The sequence below is a fragment of the Lactuca virosa genome, chromosome 7, assembly GCF_052849685.1.
Source record: "Lactuca virosa cultivar CGN04683 chromosome 7, Lactuca_virosa_CGN04683_v6, whole genome shotgun sequence".
NCBI lineage: Eukaryota > Viridiplantae > Streptophyta > Magnoliopsida > Asterales > Asteraceae > Lactuca > Lactuca virosa.
In genome coordinates, this window is record NC_136432.1 from 155,211,265 (window position 1) to 155,233,984 (window position 22,720).

The window sequence follows — 22,720 nt, forward strand, 5'->3', positions numbered from 1 at the left end:
TATTTCTGGGTCAATTATGTTAATATTAAAATAATTGGGTCAAAAATATATAATTTTTAATAACTTATGGATTTAAATAGAAATATATATATATATATATATATATATATATATATATATATATATATATATATATATATATATATATATATATATTATAAATCTAAACATTATAAAACAATTTGGCGAATGTGGTGACTTTTCGATTAAACAATTCGTGTGAAACAAACCTTACGACATTAATACTATACAAACAAGTAAACATTATATCGGTTGGGTTTTAATACTTCTAATCATGCTTATTGGGCCTTCGTGACCCATTAACATGACTATTAGGCCCAATATAAATAATACATGTTTATTGGGCCTCAGGTGACCCAATTACATGCCTAATGGACCCTCAATGACTTTTACATGCTATTGGGCCGTAGTGGCCCATTTGCATTGCTAGTAAGGTCCAAATCAATCATATGTGTGATGGGCTAACGTGTCCGTCGCATACTCGACAGCCTATAATAACATACATGATTAGTGGGCCCCCGTAGTCCTCTTCTCTTCGTCTGTTAGGCTTACCTTTGATTTAAGTAAACATAAATCAGGTCGTTAAACAAGGTTATTCAATTTCATTTGGATTTAATGAGTAATAACAGGCGACACGAATAAGTGTCGGTCGTAGTCTGTAGTTATAATCAAACTCTCCTGGAGGGAGAGCGAGAGTTTGTGTATAGATCTATACGGGGGTGACTCCCCCACACCTAAGTTGTTCGCTACAGTTAGACTCGGCCAGTCTAGGGTGACAAAATCTTAAATTCAATACCAGCTTTCACTAGAATGCCAAGACAGACGAAATAGTCATTATTATGCATGGTTATAACGACTCACATAGAGATCCAATGTCATCTAAGTAATCATGGGAAATCATATTCATTCGTTGTGACGATACAATAAAACAAAACGATCATATTATTTATATCGGAAAACATCGGATTTTTCGGGGGAACAACATTATTCGCTTTCACTTTCGATAACTATAATGCAAGAATTCATACTACTTTTACACGTTTGAAATCATTCACACATATACTTATGGATCATCACACCTATTTCGTAAACAATTGTCTTTTCAGAAAATATCGGATTTTCTAGGTTTTACAAACTACACAAAACATTTTCATATCAAACCTGCTTATGAACTCACCAACATTATATATGTTGACCGTTTTCAAAATAACTTGTATTCTCAGGTAACAGATAAGCCGAAGAAAATTGCCAAGTGTGTTAGGATGTTATGTTTTGTGACTCTCAAACAATTTATGCTATGGATTATGTAATGTAAACAATGTACTGGATGTGAACAATGACGGTTGTAATGTATTAATGCATGGGGATGTTTATGTTATGTTTCATGTATATTCATTGTGATGATATTTCAATTTAAGTCACACGAGCCCTCAGACGTTTCCGCCGTCTGGTTCGGGGGTGTGACACTGCAACACTAGTGTATGCTAGCCATACATAACGTTGGACCCTATAGACTTTCGAATATCTGATCCTACCCTAAGCCCCCAATCAAACAAGAACAGAACATAAGGCCAAATCAAACATTCTCAGGCTATAAGATCTTAATTATGTATAACCGTGATGCATACACTAATCGTCTACAATAATGATGTCAATCTCATATAAAGGAAACCCTAGGCTAGCAGGTATCACATAATCAGGCAATTATATCATGCAATTTCCTGAAGATCTTTAGCCTAGTACTAGCATGCCGTTCTAACATATCACATAATCAAATAACTGTATGATATTTTGGGGTCTACTTACTGGCTCCGGCTGACAGTACACATCACATCCCCTTTATTGATTTTAAAATTCATTTGAATATCATTTTGAAAATCTTTCCTTGATTTGAGACTGGATTCACACGAGTGTTCCTCCAATTCACTCAAACCAAGTCTCTGATACCAACTTGAAACAACCCAAAAATTTACTAAAAATTTAAACTTTTCAAAACCAATCCGGGTAAATAAAATTATTCAACCATCAACATAGTTCACAAATTGTTTTCAAAATGTTTTCATATCAGAGTTCCCAGAAATCCCAAATCATAAAATGTGAGGATGTGTATGTCACGCCTTCGCCTTGCCATGGTCACCTGAAGTACCTGAAACAAAAATCAATAAATGTAAGCTCGAAGGCTTAGTGAGTTACCCCCAAAATACCAACATATACCACCCAACAAAATAATAACAAACAACATGTATAATAAGCCTTCAGCATGACTGGACCGCCTCGCAGGACCTACAGCCTATCCGAACCGCTCGCCGGGCCTTCGGCCTGACTGGACCGCCTCCTCAGGGCATGCAGTCTATCCGTACCGCCCCGAGTATGTTGACCTACAGCACGAAACATGACTGCCTCAACCCAACCCCCAAACAAACAATCATGTGCACATGGATAACATACAAATAATAGCATGCATATAACAGTCAAACCGATCTAACAGATCACAAGCATAGCAATGATCCTACAACCAGGAGACCGACCTAACCAGAACACTAGGGATAGCACCTCATTATCCTAACTACCAGGATGTAAATCAGTAGGCTTATCATATAATAATCCGAATACAATCCATAAAGGGCCGGCCTTGGTGCCTTAGACCCTGTTGATATAGTGAGGATAACTCACCTAACAAGTAGTGCATAACTGAACTGGGAGTCTCCAACCGCTGCCTCACTGATCATCTTGACTGCCTAAAAAAATGGAGAATACTAAATTAATAAGTGGGATCTCCAAATTGCCAAAGGGTCCATATTGTCCATTTCACTAAATTGGGCCCAAGACCCAATATCCATCCACTACTCCTAGTCCGAAAACACAGCCCAACAATGGCCTAATTTCCAATTTGGCCTAACTTCCTAATTGGGCCTTACCATAGGACCCCTTATCAGAACTGACCCACCTTCAATTATTCAGGGCCCAACAAGGCCCAAGTCCAAATAGTCTAACAGCGGCCCAATCCCGAAGCCCAATGTCCAAAGTCCAATCAGAGGACGTACGCGGGGCGTACTCCTCCGGTACGTTGGGCATACGCCTGCCCTATGTTGACCGCCATCGGGGTGGTTGACCCCGTACGCTGGGCGTACAGGAATTACGCGGGGCGTATGCGGGGTTTCACCAAAACCCTAATAAGTGCTTAATGGCTTAAGCACTTAAGCCCAACTTCCAGATCCATCGACCAAATGTGCCATTGAACCATAAAGTTTCGAACTTTATCACTTTGGACGTCCAGAAAGTTCTTAACACATGGTCTTAATCCATTAAGACCTTCCTACTTCATGCATGAGACAAATCTAGCTATTGGGACTTCATTTTTATCACTTAGGAACTCTTCTAAGGTCTGAAAGGACAACCCATTTCGTCCAAGTCATCACATGCACCATTTTGGGAATTTTGGACAAGAATGCTTCCATAAAGCTAGAATGACTAGATCTATAACACACAAGCATAAAGTTCCAAGATTTTTACCTTCTGAAGCTTCTAGGGCACAACACAACTTCAGATCTATAACCTTGATCTCCTTCTCTAACTCCTTAGTGCAATGACTTCACCTTCAAAGGTTCAAAATGCACACCAACTCACACTTCACACACAAAACTAGGGTTTGGAATGTTCTCTGGGGTATGGAGGCTGAGGATAATCAGAGGAAATGAGCTATAAGGGTGTTTATATAGTTCCCAACCCTAAATATTAGGGTTTGCACCTGACATGAGTACGCCCAGCGTACTAGGGTGCGCCTAGTACGCTCCGCATACCCTTATGTACGCTCATCGTACTCCTTCCTGAATCAAAGTGGCAACTTTAGTCCTAATACTTCTCATGGCCCAACTCAACCAACTCCAGGGACTTCAATTGGCAACTTATAAAGAGGAGGGATTCGAAATATACCTGCGGAGTTCGGGATGTTACAGAGAGGGTCAGGTTGGGAAACCTGGTGAGTACATAGGGTTTTCAACCCACAATAATATAATTATTATGTTTAAACGTCAAACAATCAACCCAATTACCCATACCCATTATCTTCTTTACTCTTAAGGATCTACCCTAAGAATCAGCTATTCCTCGCCCATTCATTCCTAAGGATTATCCTAAGGAATAGGCACAAAGTCCATCGTCACCAGGGTTTAGGCACTAAGTCTGCATAGTCACCAGGGTTAATCTCGTTTATTGACAGTATCGTTTTCGAGAGTCCACTCGCAATACATGTCAATGGGTTTTTAGAGTACACCGGGTGAACACATCGTTCACAACACCTATAGGTTATGAGCCTGCTAGTGTTCCACTGGACTGTCTAGAATAGTCCGTGGTTGTCATCCATACTTTTCTAGATGACGGGGCCATCGCTTGGCTCATCGCTTAGGTCATCGCATCTCACCCTAATTTACCACTCATAAATCATCGCTCATCATTCATCTCATCTTTCATCTCTCATCATTTATCTCATCTCTAATCTACCCATGTTTTACCCAACATGTTTTGTAGATATAAAATACATATACAGTTCAAATCATTTAAAACATGTATAAAATCGTTCATCCAGCATAGATAGCAAGTATACAAATAATATGAACACGTAGCACGTAATACTTCATATCTATGTGTAAGATGAAAGTAACTATGCACTCACTTGTTAAGGTGGTGATTTCGAACTCAGACAACGCTTCGCTTCTATTAATTTATTTTCCTTCGACGAAACCTAGTATCATTACCGCTAGATTTTAGTCTAATATTCATTGCGACTAAGTATTAGTCTAGATTCATCATTAACTCAGAGTCTACTTCATGATCTATCAAGTAAGGAACAACCAGGTAGGATAATATTGGAGGTAGGGTCCGTTTGGTATACGAAGTATACTATTTGGAAATCCCATTGTAAACACCTCACTAAATCACAGCCTAGATATCATTCCCGTAAGTAGATCAATCAGTATAACGACTTTGAATCACTGATAAATCTTATTTATAGGTTCATAATAACATTACTATATTTAAATAAAAGCTATATTTAATACGGTGTAGGCGTAGCTCACTTACAACGGGTTTTTATTAAAAACCGGGCTTCGCTGGAGCAGCGTTTCCGAGCCGAAAAGCTCTTTTTCTCGGAGCCTTCGGGAGCTCCGGGGCTTCCTTCGGGTGCTAGGGGGTTTTCCTAGGCTTTTAAGGGGGTTTAGGGGCTAGAGAGAGAAAGTAGAGAGAAAAGAATGAAAGAAATGTGTTTGAAATCCGGCAGCCCTCGCATGCCTTTTATAGGATGAGCTTCGCAGGTACGCGGGGCGTAAATCTTCGGACACGGGGCGTACTGCGGAGATCGTACCACACGCGTCGGCAAGCTGCTGGGTCATCGTGGCTCATTTCGGACCATGTGAGGCGAGATCGCTGGGCGTAAAGACTTCGTACGCGAGGCCTACTTGTACGCTGGGCGTATGCGAGGCCAGGTGTCACAATCCGAAGCGAGACCGTGGACAGCAAGCATTGGCCTAGATCATGCCACGTCATCAACTTCGCAGATTTGCTTCCCGACTTCTAAAATTCATAACTTTCGAATACGAGCTCCGTTTTTGACGTTCTTTATATCCACGCGTAGGTGGGACTGTACTCTACAACTTTCGTTTAGACTCCGTCGGCTAATTTTGACTTTATTCTTAAAGTTATATTTTTAACAGGCCGGGACAAGATTGGTCCGTTAAAAATCCATAACTTCTTCATCCGACATCCGTTTTCGTCTCTTTTTATCGTTACGCTACTATTAACGAGATCTTCGATTCTTGTTTAGGTTGTGTCGGTTAAACACCGCTCGATCTAGTATTCGAGTTCCGGGTTGTACACTGCTAAGCCGAAACTTCGAAAAATCATAACTTCCTCATACGAAGTCAGATTTGGACGTTCTTTTTATGCACGCTCTCGGTTTAACGTATACTACGACTTTTGTTTAGATTTATAAGGCTAAAAAGTCATCTATCATAAATTCACTATTTACGTCACACGGCGTCGTGTCGGTTTTGTCGCGAAACTTCGACGGGCCATAACTTCTTCGTTATAACTCGGATTTCGGCGTTCTTTATATGTACGGAACCCTTATGACATATTCTACAACTTGGTTAAGATTACTCCTTTTAAATAGTCTTCCATCAAAAACGCATTTTTGATGCTCATTGTCTCTAAATTGACTAGCCCGAATCTGCGGGCGTTATAATTATCTCCCCCTTAGGATGATTACGTCCCAGAATCATCAACGAAACAGGGTTGTATAATGACTCCATACGTTATCTCCTCATCCTAGGTAATAATCGTAACTTCTATGTTCCTTTGAATGAGTATCTAACTCCTGGTCTTCTTGACTGCAATTAGTGCTCGATCTCGCACCTGCTCTCTATCTTATGTTAGACTTTCAATCGTGACCTTCAAGTCACAATATCGATCCTTATTGGAGACTCCTGCTCCTTTGGCAACAGTATTTACTTCGATTACCGTAATAGACCGATGAGACATGTTCTAATGACATCTCGTCGTATGATGCAGCGCTTAGACTCATGTCTTTTAGAGTCAAATTCTAGAACAGAGTATACCTTCCTTCATGTTCTAATGTGATGTAATCACATTCTAGTACATAGCACTTCTAACTACAAGTTTCTTACTTTAACAACGATCGCAATCGCTTTGACTATCTTTCACTTCGATCTTTTGGCTTAAGTCGGATGCTACATCAAACTTGGTTCTCTGAACCACGTAACATACTCATCTTAGTCGGACTCGATTTGATATGACCACTAGGGTCTGATTAACAATCATCTTCTTCGTCATTACCGAAACAATGGTAACGACAGACATGAACAAAACAAAATCAATTACTACTTCCTTGGTAACCTTGTGACTTTCCCTGATCCAAGTGCGAGTCCTGTGCTTCCGATAGTATAGGCCTCTACTACCATTCACACCTACTCATACTCGTCCCAAGTATTGTCTTGCAGTTTTCCAAGTCACCATACAAGAAAATCACTTAACCACTTAACACACCAGATAACAAAACGAAAGTTTTATATTATTCCTTGAAACGATTACATAGGTGTTCAGGTTCACCCTAGACTATGCCTCTAATAGGCTACACCATATAATACTATGGCTACTGCATAACCCGACCTTCGGATATGAAGTCCTCATCCTTGATTCCTCGATTTGTTGTCTGCTTCTTCGAGGATCATGTGGAATGCCCTTGGCCTTGGTGGTGCATTCGGCCTTGCTGCTTCGTTTTTCTTTGGGCAGTCTCTAGAAATATGCCCTTCTTTTTTACATCCGAAACATACCTTCTTGTTGAATGTGCACTCATTGGCGTAATGCCCAGACTTTCCACACTTGAAACATATCACCTCTTCGCCACATTTTCCCAAGTGTTTCTTCTCGCACTTATCACACCATCTCGCTTCACCTCTTCCTCCTCCTCCAAACTTCAAGAATTTAGTCTCCTTGTTGGGCCTTGAACATCCTTCAAACTTCCTCTTTTCTCCTGCCCTATCTTTTTCTAGACCCCTTTATCTTATCTGGGTCTCTACATTCTTAGCTGCTCTAACCGTTGTTTTCAAAGTAGTTGCCATTTTGACCGTTAGGCCAAAGTCTGTGGGCAGCCCGTTAGCGAACCTATCTATCTTGGAGAGTTCCGTAGGCACCAAGTAGGGGAATAGCTTCATCCTTTCGGTGAATGCGGTGGCATACTCATCAACACTCATCTTCCCTTTCTTCAGGTTCTGAAATTCGTTTTTTAGGTCTATCAGATCTATCTCTGAGCAGTATTGCATTTTCAACTGCTCCATGAATGCTTCTCAAGACATTCGCATGGCTTCTCCTCGTGGCATTGTATCTGCCAACAACTTCCACCAACTTAGCACTCCGATCTTTAGTTGTCTGACCGCAAAGACAGTCTTTTGCTTATCGCTGCGGTTGCAGCTCTCAAATACCATATCCATCTCGGAGATCCAGTCCATAATTTCCACTAGTTTTGGGCTTCCTAAAAGACTCGGTGGTTTTGCACCCAAGAAATTCTTATACATCCGCCCATCCTTGTCATTTCCCCTCTCTGGGCCATTCCTCCTTGCCCCTTGGGTTCTTGCTTGACTCACAGTGCGGCTATAGTTTCCTTCCTCCGATTGCTCGACGATCAGCTCAGGTTGCATAATGGGTATTGTAGGTTCGTCCCTATTTTCTTGCAACATTTGCCACATCTCTTCTCTTTGCTCAACCAACATAGCCTGGACCATGGCTTGTACTCCAGCCATTGTGATTGGCTCAGGTCCAGTTACCACCACAGGTACTGGCTCAATCACTTGGGGTTGAGGTTGCTGATTCTTATTTCCGTTTGTGTTTCTGACTCCGCTTCGGGTTCTTGCCATTTCGATCTTATACACCAAATCATATGTTTGGTGTGAAATGACGAGAATTAAGATAGGAAATATTTTATTTACGATTGACTTGTAAACCTCCCTATCATTCTGATAAGTTACATGCCAGTTCTAATACCGTACTTAAACGTTTAGAAATTTGAACACATAAATTTTCCAAATCCGGTCGGCAACAGACCATAGATCCGTTCGGACATTTAGCTTCATAAAGCATCATAAATCATTTAGCACATAAAAGCATTTTAGGCATCTTCCCTAATTAAGCTAGTGCTTGTGTCTATTCAGGTGTACTTCCTAAAATATATTAGACACACTCCTCACGATCATCGCTTAGCATTCTAAGTTTAAGTCTAGAAATAAATCCTTATTCCTAGTTCGCTTAAACTAATGCTCTGATACCAACTGTGACCTCCCCATTTTCACGGCCTAGAAAAGACCGATTTTGTTTATGCTTTATAAAAATCAGAGTACCTCTTTTAATAAAAATGTTGCGGAATTTGTTCCCAGAAAAACATGATAAATACGTTAACAAAGCATTTCCGAAGAAATGTATTTTTATTCATTTTCAAAACCTTGGGATGTCATTGTCAATACAGAAACATAATCATAAACAGAACTTACATTCATTTACACTAGTGATCTACATCTCTTTTAAATCTCTCAGTGTAAAGTAGCTTCATATAGACACCTGTGATACAAATAAGATTGAGTGGGTCAGGTTGGGAAACCTGGTGAGTACATAGGGTTTTCAACCCACAATAATATAATTATTATGTTTAAACATCAAACAATCAACCCAATTACGCATCCCCATTATCTTCTTTACTCTTAACGATCTACCCTAAGAATCAACTATTCCTCACCCATTCATTCCTAAGGATTATCCTAAGGAATAGGCACAAAGTCCATCGTCACCAGGGTTTAGGCACTAAGTCTGCATAGTCACCAGGGTTAATCTCGTTTATTGACAGTATCGTTTTCGAGAGTCCACTCGCAATACATGTCAATGGGTTTTTAGAGTACACCGGGTGAACACATCGTTCACAACACCTATAGGTTGCGAGCCTGCTAGTGTTCCACTGGACTGTCTAGAATAGTCCGTGGTTGTCATCCATACTCTGCTAGATGACGGGGCCATCGCTTGGGTCATCGCTTGGCTCATCGCTTAGGTCATCGCTTGGCTCATCGCTTAGGTCATCGCTTCTCACCCTAATTTACCACTCATAAATCATCGCTCATCATTCATCTCATCTTTCATCGCTCATCATTTATCTCATCTCTAATCTACCCATGTTTTACCCAACATGTTTTGTAGATATAAAATACATATACAGTTTAAATCATTTAAAACATGTATAAAATCGTTCATCCAGCATAGATAGCAAGTATACAGATAATATGCACACGTAGCACGTAATACTTCATATCTACGTGTAAGATTAAAGTAACTATGCACTCACTTGTTAAGGTGGTGATTTCGTACTCAGACAGCGCTTCGCTTCTATTAATTTATTTTCCTTCGACGAAACCTAGTATCATTACCACTAGATTTTAGTCGAATATTCATTGCGACTAATTATTAATCTAGATTCTTTATTAACTCAGAGTCTACTTCATGATCTATCAAGTAAGGAACAACCAGGTAGGATCATATCGGAGGTAGGGTCCGTTTGGTATACGACGTATATTGTTTGGAAATCCCACTTTAAACACTTCACTAAATCACAGCCTAGACATCATTCCCGTAAGTAGATCAATCAGTATAACGACTTTGAATCACTGATAAATCTTATTTATAGGTTCATAATAACGCTACTATATTTAAATAAAAGCTATATTTAAAATGGTGTAGGCGTAGCTCACTTACATCGTTTTTTTTTAAAAAACCGGGCTTCGCTGGAGCAACGTTTCCGAGCCGAAAATCTCTTTTTCTCAGAGCCTTCGGGAGCTCCGGGGTTTCATTCGGGTGCTAGGGGTTTTCCTAGGGTTTTAGGGGGGTTTAGGGGCTAGAGAGAGAAAGTAAAGAGAGAAAGAATGAGAGAAATGTGTGTCAAATCCGGCAGCCCTCGCATGCCTTTTATAGGCTGAGCTTTGCAGGTACGCGGGGCGTAAATCTTCGGACGCGGGGCGTACTGCGGAGATCGTACCACACGCGTCGGCAAGCTGCTGGGTCATCGTGGCCCATTTCGGACCATGCGAGGCGAGATCGTTGGGCGTAAGGACTTCGTACACGAGGTGTACTTGTACGCTGGGCGTCCGATGCGAACGTTGGGCGTATGTGAGGCCAGGTGTCACAATCCGAAGCGAGACCGTGGACAACAAGCATCGGCCTAGATCATGCCACGTCATCAACTTCGCAGATTTGCTTCCCGACTTCTAAAATTCATAACTTTCGCATACGATCTCCGTTTTCGACGTTCTTTATATCCACGCGTAGGCGGGACTGTACTCTACAACTTTCGTTAGACTCCGTCTGCTAATTTTGATTTTATTTTTAAAGTTATATTTTTAACAGGCCGGGACATGATTGGTCCGTTAAAAATTCATAACTTCTTCATCCGACATCCGTTTTCGTCTGTCTTTTTATCGTTACGCTACTATTAACGAGATCTTCAATTCTCGTTTAGGTTGTGTCGGTTAAAAAGCACTCGATCTAATATTCAAGTTCCGGGCTGTACACTGCTAAGCCGAAACTTCGAAAAATCATAACTTCTTCATACGAAGTCAGATTTGGGCGTTCTTTTTATGGACGCTCTCGGTTTAACATATTCTACAACTTTTGTTTAGATCGCTAAGGCTAAAAGTCGCTCTATCGTAAATTCACTATTTACGTCACACGGCGTCGTGCCAGTTTTGTCGCGAAACTTCGACGGACCATAACTTCTTCGTTATAACTCAGATTTCAGCGTTCTTTATATGTACGGAACCCTTGTGACATATTCTACAGCTTGGTTAAGATTACTCCTTCTAAATTGTCTTCCATCAAAAACTCATTTTGATGCTCATTGTCTCTAAATTGACTAGCCCGAATCTGCGGGCGTTACAACTGTTGACCTTGATCGTTGACTTTGACTTTGACCTAGGGTTGACCAAGTTTGACTTCTAAGGGTACTTTGGTAATTTGGGTCTTGATAGAATTGGTCCTATGATGATTGTAGGTGGTTGAGTTTGGAGCTGTGTTTGGGAGTTTGACATTATCATCCAGTGCTACTTGCGAGGTGAGTTTACCACACTATACTAACAGGGTCGAAGGAACCAATGTCGAACCTTTTGGATTGTTATCCTGGTTATCACATGATGATATGCTTAGTGATCTGTTAGATCTGTATCTTGGTATTTAGGATGATGTTATGTTTAGTGACCTGTTAGGTCGGTATCCTGGTATATAGGATGATGCTATGTGACCTGTTAGTTCGGTATCCTGGTATATAGGATAATGCTATGATTAGTGATCTGTTAGATTGGTATGACTATTTGTACATGTTAGCATTTGTTATTTATATGTTGATTGTATGTTTGGGGGTGGTTTGAGGCGGTCCTGCTTTGTGATGTAGGCCAACATACCTAGGGGGACCGGATAGACTGTAGGCCCAATGGGGATACCAGTCAGTCCGAATGCCCGGAGAACGGTCCAGACAGGCTAAAGGCCTGGTAGCACGGACCAGACATGCTAAAGGTTTTGAGAGTGGGCCAGATAGACTGAAGGCCAGGTGAGGACGGTCCAGTCATACTGCAGACTCTGTACGCATGCTGTTTGTTATGATATTGTTATGGTTTGTATGACGTTGGTATTTTAGGGGAACTCACTAAGCTTCGGGCTTACAATTTTGGATTTTGTTTCAGGTACTTTGGATGATCGCGGGAAGGAGAAGGCTTGATCGTGCACCTCCTCACATTTTATGATCTTGATTTCTGGGATACTCTGATATGGAACAATTTTGAAAACATTTTGTAATAAATAATGGTTTTTGAATGCTTGAAAAAGTTCTAAATTTTCATGAATTTTATGAATGTTACATTTCTATTTTTTATATTTATATTAGTACATTTTCAGTTTAAAAAAAAAAAAGAATTAAGCTACCCACCTTATAACTCCATCTGTTCTCTTTCTCTCTCTCTCACACACACACATACACATCTTCTTCCTCACCTTCATCTGCAACTCAAAAATATATCACAAACACATACATACATTGGAGAGGAAAAAACCTAGAAGTCACCACTTCAGCATCGGGGAATTGACAATTTCAGCATCTCGATTCACCACTTCCTCTGTATTTTCTGTTCATCTCAGTCCTCTGTATTTTTCTGTTCATCTCGCAGGTAAAACAATTAGAACCGCGTCATTGTACCTGACTTTTCTAATAAGAATCAACTTGATTTTATGAGCTAGGTCTTGTGATTTAAACTAAACAGTAGATTCTTTCGAGTAAAATTCGTTTCAAGGTCCGATTTTGAGGTTTTCTTGTCCGATTCTGAGGAAGAAGATGGTGCTTAGTTGTTGGAGGTTCGTGTTTATATTGTGACGATTTAAATTCTTTAACTGATTTTCTTAAAGGTTTTTCCTTTTTTGCAAAAATAATGTGAATTTGTAGTTGCATGCCAAGTGTTTGTTGAATTGCCTGAATGAGTTTTCATTACCCTTCCTGTAAACAATCATCGTATGTTTATTCATGGGGGAAGTATATAAAGGGCCGGGAGGGGTTATGCCCCCCCCCCCTGATTTTTTTATTAGAAGTGCAAATAATTCATATCTTTTTTATCCATATTAAGCCCATACATTAAAAAATTGGGTTGTGGCCCCTCCTGTGCTTTCCAATAGTCCGAATCAAACAAAAAAAACGATCGTCATTATCGTTCGTCCATATCCTCGTTGAAGACTGAAGTCTGAAGCAAATTCGCTGCTGCGCGCCTGCGTTCTGCGTGCTGTCACGTTGTTGCTGATCGAGTAGTTTAGTGATCAACTGATCATTAAATCAGAACTGAAGTCTGGAATCAATCAATGTGAATTCTGAATTGTGAAGTGAGGCCTGGAAAAAACGACACACTTAATTACTTAATCAGGTTTTTTTTTGTTTTCTCCAGAATACAAAAATCAAAATCTGAGTTATCTACTTATCTTAAAAATCAGAACAGAAACTCATTCATTGTTTAACTATTTACAATTGTTATTTTGTTAGTTAATTGATTTAGATTTCTGATTGTTAGGAGTATTGTTAGAACTTAGAATGTTAGTTGAAGGATTTCTTAGAAATAAGATTTGTAGAATTTGGAGCATTGTTAATTAACTGATTTCAGAATTTTGCAAAATTTTGAGAAATAAGATTTGTAGAAATAAGATTTTTTGCAGAATTTTGATTGTTAGGAGTATTGTTAGAATTTTAGTTGAATGATTTCTTAGAAAGAAGATTTGCAGAATTTGGGTTGTTGGCTTATGAGCTTATGATTTCAATTTTGATTTTTACAGATACAATCATACAAATCTTACAATTTCATGGGAAAGATGAAAACTATTGATTCTTTTTTCAAAAGAAAGAATGATGATGAAAAAACTCATAATGAAAATCAACAGAGTAAACGCCACAAAGCTTCAACAAGTGAGCCGCAACCGCAAGAACATGAAAATCAACAAGAGAATGATATTGCTGAAGCTACACAATCAAATCCTAATGAAGTAGATCTTAAGCATCTAGAAAGTGATCCCGCTAAACGAAAGTAAATGTGGGAATATCCAGTTAATTTAAGGGAACAAGTAAGACGAGCTTATATGACTTTAGGACCTTTCCAAATACGTCTTCAAGAATATCATGCTAAAGGTTCAAAGAAACATCATCGTAGATTCCAATATTCTTGGTTCAACATTTTCCCTAACTAGTTAGAGTATTCTCCAACAAAACATGCTTCTTATTGTTTTATTTGTTATATATTTAATGATAAGCCAAGTGTGTGCCATGGTTATGATGCATTTACTGTTAAAGGATTTGACAATTGGAAAAAAGTTAATGATGGGAAAAAATGTGCATTCTTGAAGCACATTGGTTGTTCACAACATAGAAATGCTGATACATTTGCTGAAAACTTGATGAACCAAGCAACACACATTGAAAATATCATAGTGAAGCAAAATGAAGCACAAATATTGAAGAACCGTTTACGATTAAAAGCTTCAATTGACACAGTTCGTTGGTTGACATTCCAAGCTTGTGCTTTACGAGGACATGATGAAACGCCTAATTCCAAAAATCGAGGTAATTTTCTTCAACTACTAAAACTTCTAGAATCTTATAATGATGAAGTTGCAAATGTTATATTAGAGAATGCTCCTTATAATTCAAAGTATACTTCTGGAGATATTCAAAAAGAAATTCTTAGTATTATTGCAAATAAAGTTCGGAAGCATATTCGTAGTGAAGTCAGGAATTCATACTTTTGTGTCATGGTTGATGAGTCACGAGATGAGTCTAAAAAAGAGCAAATGGCCATAGTTTTGAGATTTGTTGATGCAGAAGGGATCATACGGGAAAGGTTCTTGGATTTGGTTCATGTTAGGGATACCTTATCATTAACCTTGAAAACAAATATGTGGAGACAACTTTTGCACTATCAGTTTGATGTTAGCAAAATCCGTGGCCAAGGTTATGATGGTGCTAGTAATATGAGAGGGGAATGGAATGGATTACAGGCACTTGTTCTTAAGGATTGTCCTTATGCGTATTATGTTCACTGCTTCGCTCACACATTACAACTAGCACTGGTGGCTGCTTCAAGGGAAATTATTCCTATACACTAATTTTTTACAAACTTAATTTTTACAATTAATATAGTTTGTGCTTCCAGTAAGCATCATGATGAGTTACAAAAGGAAAAGGCAACTGAGATTAAACATTTATTGGAACTTGGTGAAATCGAATCAGGTAAAGGATTGAATCAAGTTGGGACATTAAGAAGAGCTGGTGATACACGTTAGGGTTCTCATTTTCGTTCCATTTGCAGTTTGCTTAACATGTTTAATTGTACTCATGTTGTTCTCCAGGGAATAATTGATGATGTGTCTGCTACTTATTCTCAACGCTGAGATGCTGATGCAGCTTACTGTTACCTGAAATCATTTGAGTTTGTGTTTATTCTTCACTTGATGAAAGAAGTAATGGGAAAACTGATATACTTTCTCAAGCTCTACAAAAGAAATCCCAAGATATTCTTAATGCCATGGAGTTAGTTTCAGCAACAAAGGAGAGTCTAAATGATTTCAGGAACAACGGATGGGATTCTTTACTTAAACATGTAAAGATTTTTTTGTGAGAAACATCAAGTAGATATGCCGTATATGAAAGCTCCATATACTTCTACTTGATACCGTCCTCGAAAAAACGATAATCAGTTTACTTTTGAACGTTTTTATTGAGTAGATTTGTTTACATCCACATTGGACAAACAGTTACATGAGTTGAATAGTAGATTCAATGATCAAGCGATGGAGTTGTTAAGTCTTAGTTCTACTTTAGTTTCAAAAGAACACCCTAAAGTGATTAACGCTGATCAGATTTGTCTTCTTGTTGAGAAGTATTATCCTGAAGATTTTACGGAGCAAGAGATAATTCAATTACGATATCAGTTAGATATTTTTAATATCGATATGACAAATAATCCCAAGCTAAGTCGTGTATCAACTATTGCTGACCTATGCAAGGGTCTTGTGGAAACTCAGAAACGTGAGACGTATTATTTGCTTGATAGAGTGGTTCGATTATCTTGACACTTCCGATTTCTACTGCAACAACAGAGAGAAGATTTTCAGCAATGAAAATATTCAAGAACCGCATTCGCAATAAGATGTCAGATGACTTTCTCGTAAACAACTTGGTGGTTTACATAGAAAGAGAAATTGCTGAAAACATTGATACGAAGTCGGTCATTGATGACTTTAAAGATCTTAAAGGTCGTCGGGCTGAGTTGTAATTTTTCTTCTAGGTATTTTTGGTATTTAATTGTTGAAAAAAAATTGGTTTCTTTTTATGTGTAAGAACAGTAATTTTAGGTATTTTTGGTGAGTAATTTTAGGTATTTTTTGGTGTTTAATTGCTGATTTTTCTTTTGGTTCTTTCATGTATAAAAACATTAATTTTAGTTTCTAATACTTCCCCCCCCCCCCCCCCCCAAATCAATCGTTCAAGCTCCGCCCATGTGTTGATTAAATTGGCCTTTTCTTCTTGTTTAAGTTACACCCTTACAAAAGAACTTATTGACATCATGCCTCGTGAAAAAGATGAACATTTTATTGTGTGGATGTGTGTTTGATTAATAGGGGAAGAAGATGACGGTCAAGAAATGGGTGTCAAAGGTTTTTCGGCAGGAGAGAGAGTTCCAATCTGAGTTTTTTCTTCATTCGAGTTTTAAGTTGCAGGTACGTTATGTGCAAGTTGATGTTAATGCTTCACTGACTCTTATTCCAATTTTGACATGGATTTATTTGAGTTTTTTTTCATTTGATTCCAGGTTGAATAGTGGTGTTACTCGATGAGAATGAGAAAGATAAGAATGAGAAGGGAAAAAGAGTCAAAGAGAGAAAGAAAGTCAAAATAAAGAGAGAGAGAGAGAGAGAGAGAGAGAGAGAGAGAGAAAGAGAGAGAGAGAGAGAGAGAGAGAGAGAGAGAGAGAAATGAGGGGAGGGTACTGGTGGGGGGTGGGTGGGGTAGCTGAATTTTTTTTATTTCTAAATTGAAAATATATTAATATAGATTTAAAAAAAAGAAATGAAAAAGATAAAACAGTCTTTTTAAGTTGTTTAGGGATTAAAAACACACAAAAAAAACATTGATTTTGGACCTTCTATGCAAGTGAAAAAGTTTTTGGATTCCATCCAAAGTTTTTTGAATACCACAGGGACTAATCTTACAGTTTTGTCAACGTTTAAATTGAATAATGTGAATTTGTAGGTGCATGCCAAGTGTTTGTTGAATTGTCTGAATGAGTTTTCATTACCCTTCTTGTAAACAATCATCGTATGTTGATTTAATTGGCATTTTCTTCTTGTTTAAGTTACACCCTTACAAAAGAACTTAGACATCATGCCTCGTGAAAAAGATGAACATTTTATTGTGTGGATGTGTGTTTGATTAATAGGGGAAGAAGATGATGGTCGAGAAATGGGTGTTAAAGGTTTTTCGGCAGGAGATAGAGTTGCAATCTGAGTTTTTTCTTCATTCGAGTTTCAAGTTGCAGGTACACTATGTGTAAGTTGATGTTAATGTTTCACTGACTCTTATTCCAATTTTGACATGGATTTATTTGAGTTTTTTTTTTTCATTTGATTCCAGGTTGAATGGTGGTGTTACTCGATGAGAATGAGAAATATAAGAATGAGAAGGGAAAGAGAGTCAAAGAGAAAAAGAAAGTCAAAATAGAGAGAGAGAGAGAGAGAGGGGGAGAGAGAAAGAGAGAGAGAGAGATGGGGGAGGGTACTGGTGGGGGTGGGTGGGGTAGCTGAATTTGTTTTTTATTATTTCTAAATTGAAAATATATTAGTATAGATTTAAAAAAAGAAATGAAAATGATAAAACAGTCTTTTTAAGTTGTTTAGGGATTAAAAACACAAAAAAAGAAAAAAAAAACTTTGAAAAAGTTTTTAGACTCATCCAAAGTTTTTTTGAATACCACAGATTTGTTTAAATTTAAGTATAAACCTTAAATTTTATTATTATTTTTATTAGTTAGTGTATACTACCCCCTTCCTTTTTTTATGACATTTGGTGATTTCTTATTTACTTTTTTTTTTTCAAATTTTCATGACACTGTTAATTTTGTAGAGAATCCTATTTTAAAATTTTGATTTTTTCAGATTTTGTACAAATAAAAAAATTATGACTGAAAATCAAAATGGATGAAAAAAATAAAATTGTAGAATATTTAAAGATTTAGAGATTTCTCTGTCACTGACTAATCTTTTTTATATGTAAACGAGGTTAAATTTATTTGTCACAACTTTTTATTTTACTAAAAATTGCTAACTTCAACTCACCTAAATAAAATAAAAACGAAGTTGACTTATCATTTAAAAACGATCAGAGTATACATTCGTAATTCATTGTAATTGCTATTTGCTACCCACCCTTACCTCTCTCCCACGTTAATCCTTATCGCATATCATTGTATAAATTTCATTTCTAAACAATAAAATACTTAAAAACAATTTAAATTGTTTTATAGTGAAGAATAAAAAAAAGTCATGTAGTTATTTCTTTTATTTTAAAAGTCGTGTTTTAAAAGACAATAATAAACGATATCGACAGGACAAATTGTACCGCTTCGGATCATCCATCATCCTTGCTTATCCGACGCGTCATCTCCACGCATCGTCACATCCTTCATTTCTCTTGATTTTGCTATTTAAATATTATCATACACTCAACGTCACTTTCGGCATTTATAAATACTTCCACGCCATAAACATTCTGCAAACATCAAGCTTCATGAAGCCGATTTTAGTTCTTTCGCTGTTGCTTACAACAGCTATGTTCTTGAGATCGGAATCTACAAGCCGAGCTGATTTCCCAGATGGATTTACATTCGGAACTGCTTCTTCTGCCTATCAGGTTTGTCTTTTTTTTTTTTTTTTTTCAATCGTTTGACATTTAGTCGAGCATGTTGTGTGCATACTAGAGATATTTAATAGGGTCGTTTATTTATGGCAGTTTGAAGGAGCAGTTGACGAAGGAAATAAAGGAGATAGCATCTGGGATACTTTCTCAAGGCTACCTGGTAAGCAGAGTTCAATTATCTTCCTGTTTTTAACACTTTACACGAACTTGATTACTTGAACATGTATTTGTAACTGGATATGGCTAATTCAACGGTGATGGTGATACTTACAGGACGGATATTGGACTTCAGCAATGCGGATCAGGCTGTCGATCAATATCATCGCTTCAAGGTTCAAATTTCTCGAATTAAGCAAGCATCGATGTCAAAACTTAACTTCTACTCCAGTCAATATTCGATTCCTTTCTTTATTTTGATTACAACCGATCAAATATTAAACGAATTCAGCATCGTTGACTCAATGTAAACAATTTTTTATTTTCTATCATCAGACCGATATCGACTTGATGAAGAATCTGGGTATGGATGCTTATAGATTCTCAATATCATGGTCAAGAATATTTCCAAGTAAATTTACTAATCACCTTAATGATTCTATAATAATATGATATACTGTCGATTTCTTTGAAAGTGGCAGATAAACTAAAATGTATTTCAATGCTAACAGATGGAACAGGCAAACCGAATCCTCAAGGGATTGAATACTATAACAACCTCATTGATTCTTTATTGGAAAAAGGTCATTTTCAATCCATTTGTATCAAGAACCATATGAATTAATAGTATATGATCCCGATGAACATGTTCTTTCAGGAATCCAGCCATATGCAACTTTGTATCACTGGGATCTTCCGCAAACACTTGAAGATAAATACGAAGGATGGTTGAACACTCAGATAATGTAAGCAAGTTAATTACTATCTACTATTTACCTTTATAAACAGTAAATATCTTAAAAAGAAACTTACAGAAATCAATCATGTTTTTTGCAGAGAGGATTTTAAGCATTATGCTTTTACATGTTTTAAAGAATTTGGTGATAGAGTGAAACACTGGATCACCTTCAATGAGCCTCATGGTTTTGCAATTCAAGGCTATGATTATGGTATTCAAGCACCAGGGAGATGCTCTTTTCTATTCCATTTGTTATGTAAGAAGGGAAAATCATCTGAAGAACCATACATTGTAGCTCACAACATTCTGCTTTCTCATGCAACTGTTTATCATGGCTACCATGATCATTTCAAGGTATATCTTCAACCAAATTCGTAGGAAAATAGAAAGAAAGCAATGATACTGTGTTTATATGAATGAATATCTTGATTTGTGCAATCTTTTTAGGCAAAACAAGGAGGTCTAATTGGGATATCATTAGATATCAAATGGTATGAACCTTTTTCTGAATCTGATGAAGATCAAGAAGCTGCAACTCGAGCAATGGATTTTGGACTTGGCTGGTAATTTTTTAATTTTTAACCATATTGATTTATTAAAGAAAAAGAAAAAAGAAAAAGATAATAAGAAGATTGTTATTTGGAGGTAAAACCAATCTCACTGTGTAACGCAGAGTAAAGTGCATCAGGTTTCTTGATCCTCTTCTTCTTGGAAACTATCCTCTTTCAATGCAAACGCTAGTAGGTGAAAGATTACCAGAAATCACCCCTGAAGTTTCAGAGTTTCTAATCCGCACCCTGGACTTTGTTGGAATTAACCATTACACCTCGTTATACGCTAAAAATGATAAAACAAGAATCCGAAAATTCATACTGAACGATGCTTCCACTGATGCTGCTGTCATTACACCTTGTAAGATTTTTCAATAAAGATAAATTCCCATTTCATATTTTCAAACAAAAATCAAATTTCATAACTTAAAAATGAAATTTTGTTTATTCTTAACTTATTAATTCGTATTCTTGTGTAATGTAGCTTCAAGAAACGGAAAATCCATTGGAGAAAAGGTAACCTTCAATTGTAGCATCTTGATGGAGAAATCATACAGAAAAACTTAAGGACAAATTACAAAATTGTCCAAAATATAATAATTTTTTAAGTAATTCCCCAAAAACTTATGAAATATAATTACCAATATCATTTTTCAGGGCACTTCTACTTGGTTACACATAGTGCCATGGGGTTTGAGAAAATTAGCAATATATATAAAAGAAAAATACGGGAATCCACCAGTAATCATCACTGAAAATGGTATAATCTCATTTAAAGATTCATAACCCTAATGTTTTTACTTTTTACTTCAATTCATGACATATTTATAATTTATAAATTAAAAACTCAAAATCTTTCAGGTATGGATGACCCAAATAAATCTAGTATAGATTTAGAAGAAGCACTACAGGATGATAAGAGGATAAGTTACCATAGAGACTATTTATCAAACCTATCAGCTGCTATTAGGTAAATAGCAACCTACTTTACTCTCACTACCATACTTTTACTTTTTTACCCCTAATAGCAACATACTTTGTATTTACCTTTCTTCACCAATAACATGCATAAATTTCACTAATGATATGGGAAATATCCTTCATTTGTTACATATTGGTATTATTGGTAAATAAATGTAAGTAACTTGCTATTATGTGTAAAAAGACGCAATTACCCTTGAACAAAGTAAAAGAGTTGTGATTAATGCAGGGAAGATGGTTGTGATGTGCGTGGTTATTTTGTGTGGTCACTTCTTGATAACTGGGAATGGAATTATGGGTATACGATTAGATTTGGATTGTATTATGTGGATTACAAGAATAATCTCACAAGAATCCCGAAGAAATCTGTTGATTGGTTTAAAAGTGTTCTTAAATTGGAGAAGAATATTACAACCTCATTTGCTACATAACAGGGAAGAAGACAGGATTATAGAAGTGTATATGAAAACATGTGTATGTAACCCCTTGTGTTCTTGAACATTGTGTAATTTGTAAAGTTGTTGATATAAAGTTGAAAACGTAGTTAGCAACAAGGGGGTCCTTGGTCCTAATGTCATGGTTATAACAAAGCTAAGTGTTCCAACAAACAAGAATAAACATGTACTCTATATTCAATTAGTATCCAATGTATGATTGTATTAGTAATCCATTCTATTGGTAATTTATGGATACTTCAAAAATAAAACGCAAAATAAGTTGCAATCAAAAAGGTCTAATGGGAGGATTATGGAGGACCAATGTAAGGGATGAGAGGAGGGAAGTGGAAGTTAGAGTTACGACTCGTGACTTATATTTGATAAGCTAGATCATAAATATAAAATGACATAGAAAGATAAACTAATGTTACATTGTATGAAATATTATCTAAATGTGATTAAGAATAAGAAAAAAAAATGATTGCTAAATTACATCACTTTAATCGGGAGATAAATCGAAGAATACTAACCGATATTTCGGGCATGCAACTAAATATATATGATTTACTAACCGATATTTCGGGCATGCAACTAAATATATATGATTTCGTTTATAAATAATAATTTTAGAATTGTCGATAGAAATATTTCCTTATCGAGGGACTCCGTATTGTCTTCTAGTTTCTAAGAAACAAAAAATCTTTTGATAAGTTTCTCAAGGAGTAGTGAAGCATCATTACGCATTGTTTGCATTTCGAACTGCAATTTTTCTTTGGAGTTTTGATTTCTTGGCTAAGATAAT

The 22,720-nt window shown here is 37.1% G+C and overlaps 2 protein-coding genes across 2 annotated transcripts; both read left to right on the forward strand.

Annotated features, from left to right (window-relative positions):
* The first annotated feature begins 14,175 nt into the window (after window positions 1-14,175).
* LOC145127256 (uncharacterized) lies at window positions 14,176-17,860 on the forward strand. The gene is made up of 9 exons (XM_079062477.1): window positions 14,176-14,208; window positions 14,395-15,174; window positions 15,281-15,370; window positions 15,490-15,506; window positions 15,599-15,740; window positions 15,895-16,197; window positions 16,762-16,860; window positions 17,580-17,678; window positions 17,774-17,860. The coding sequence occupies exons 1-9, from the start codon at window positions 14,176-14,178 to the stop codon at window positions 17,858-17,860; spliced, it is 1,650 nt and encodes a 549-aa protein (XP_078918603.1).
* A 1,033-nt stretch (window positions 17,861-18,893) lies between these two features.
* On the forward strand, window positions 18,894-22,151 carry BGLU41 (beta glucosidase 41). The gene is made up of 13 exons (XM_079059366.1): window positions 18,894-19,048; window positions 19,148-19,214; window positions 19,328-19,386; window positions 19,547-19,622; window positions 19,723-19,794; window positions 19,869-19,956; window positions 20,048-20,303; window positions 20,397-20,512; window positions 20,638-20,861; window positions 20,985-21,016; window positions 21,158-21,260; window positions 21,362-21,470; window positions 21,711-22,151. Exons 1-13 carry the CDS (start codon window positions 18,926-18,928, stop codon window positions 21,910-21,912), a joined length of 1,527 nt encoding a protein of 508 aa, XP_078915492.1. The 5' UTR covers window positions 18,894-18,925; the 3' UTR covers window positions 21,913-22,151.
* Window positions 22,152-22,720: the final 569 nt, after the last annotated feature.

Coding starts and splice junctions, on each gene's coding strand:
- LOC145127256 (XM_079062477.1), top strand. CDS start 14,176: ATGTGGGAATATCCAGTTAATTTAAGGGAACAA. Junction 15,175..15,280: donor ATTGTCCTTATGCGTATTAT/GTTCACTGCTTC, acceptor CAATTAATATAG/TTTGTGCTTCCAGTAAGCAT. Junction 17,679..17,773: donor ATTCGAGTTTCAAGTTGCAG/GTACACTATGTG, acceptor ATTTGATTCCAG/GTTGAATGGTGGTGTTACTC.
- BGLU41 (XM_079059366.1), top strand. CDS start 18,926: ATGAAGCCGATTTTAGTTCTTTCGCTGTTGCTTACAACAGCTATGTTC. Junction 19,049..19,147: donor CTGCTTCTTCTGCCTATCAG/GTTTGTCTTTTT, acceptor TATTTATGGCAG/TTTGAAGGAGCAGTTGACGA. Junction 19,387..19,546: donor ATCAATATCATCGCTTCAAG/GTTCAAATTTCT, acceptor TTCTATCATCAG/ACCGATATCGACTTGATGAA.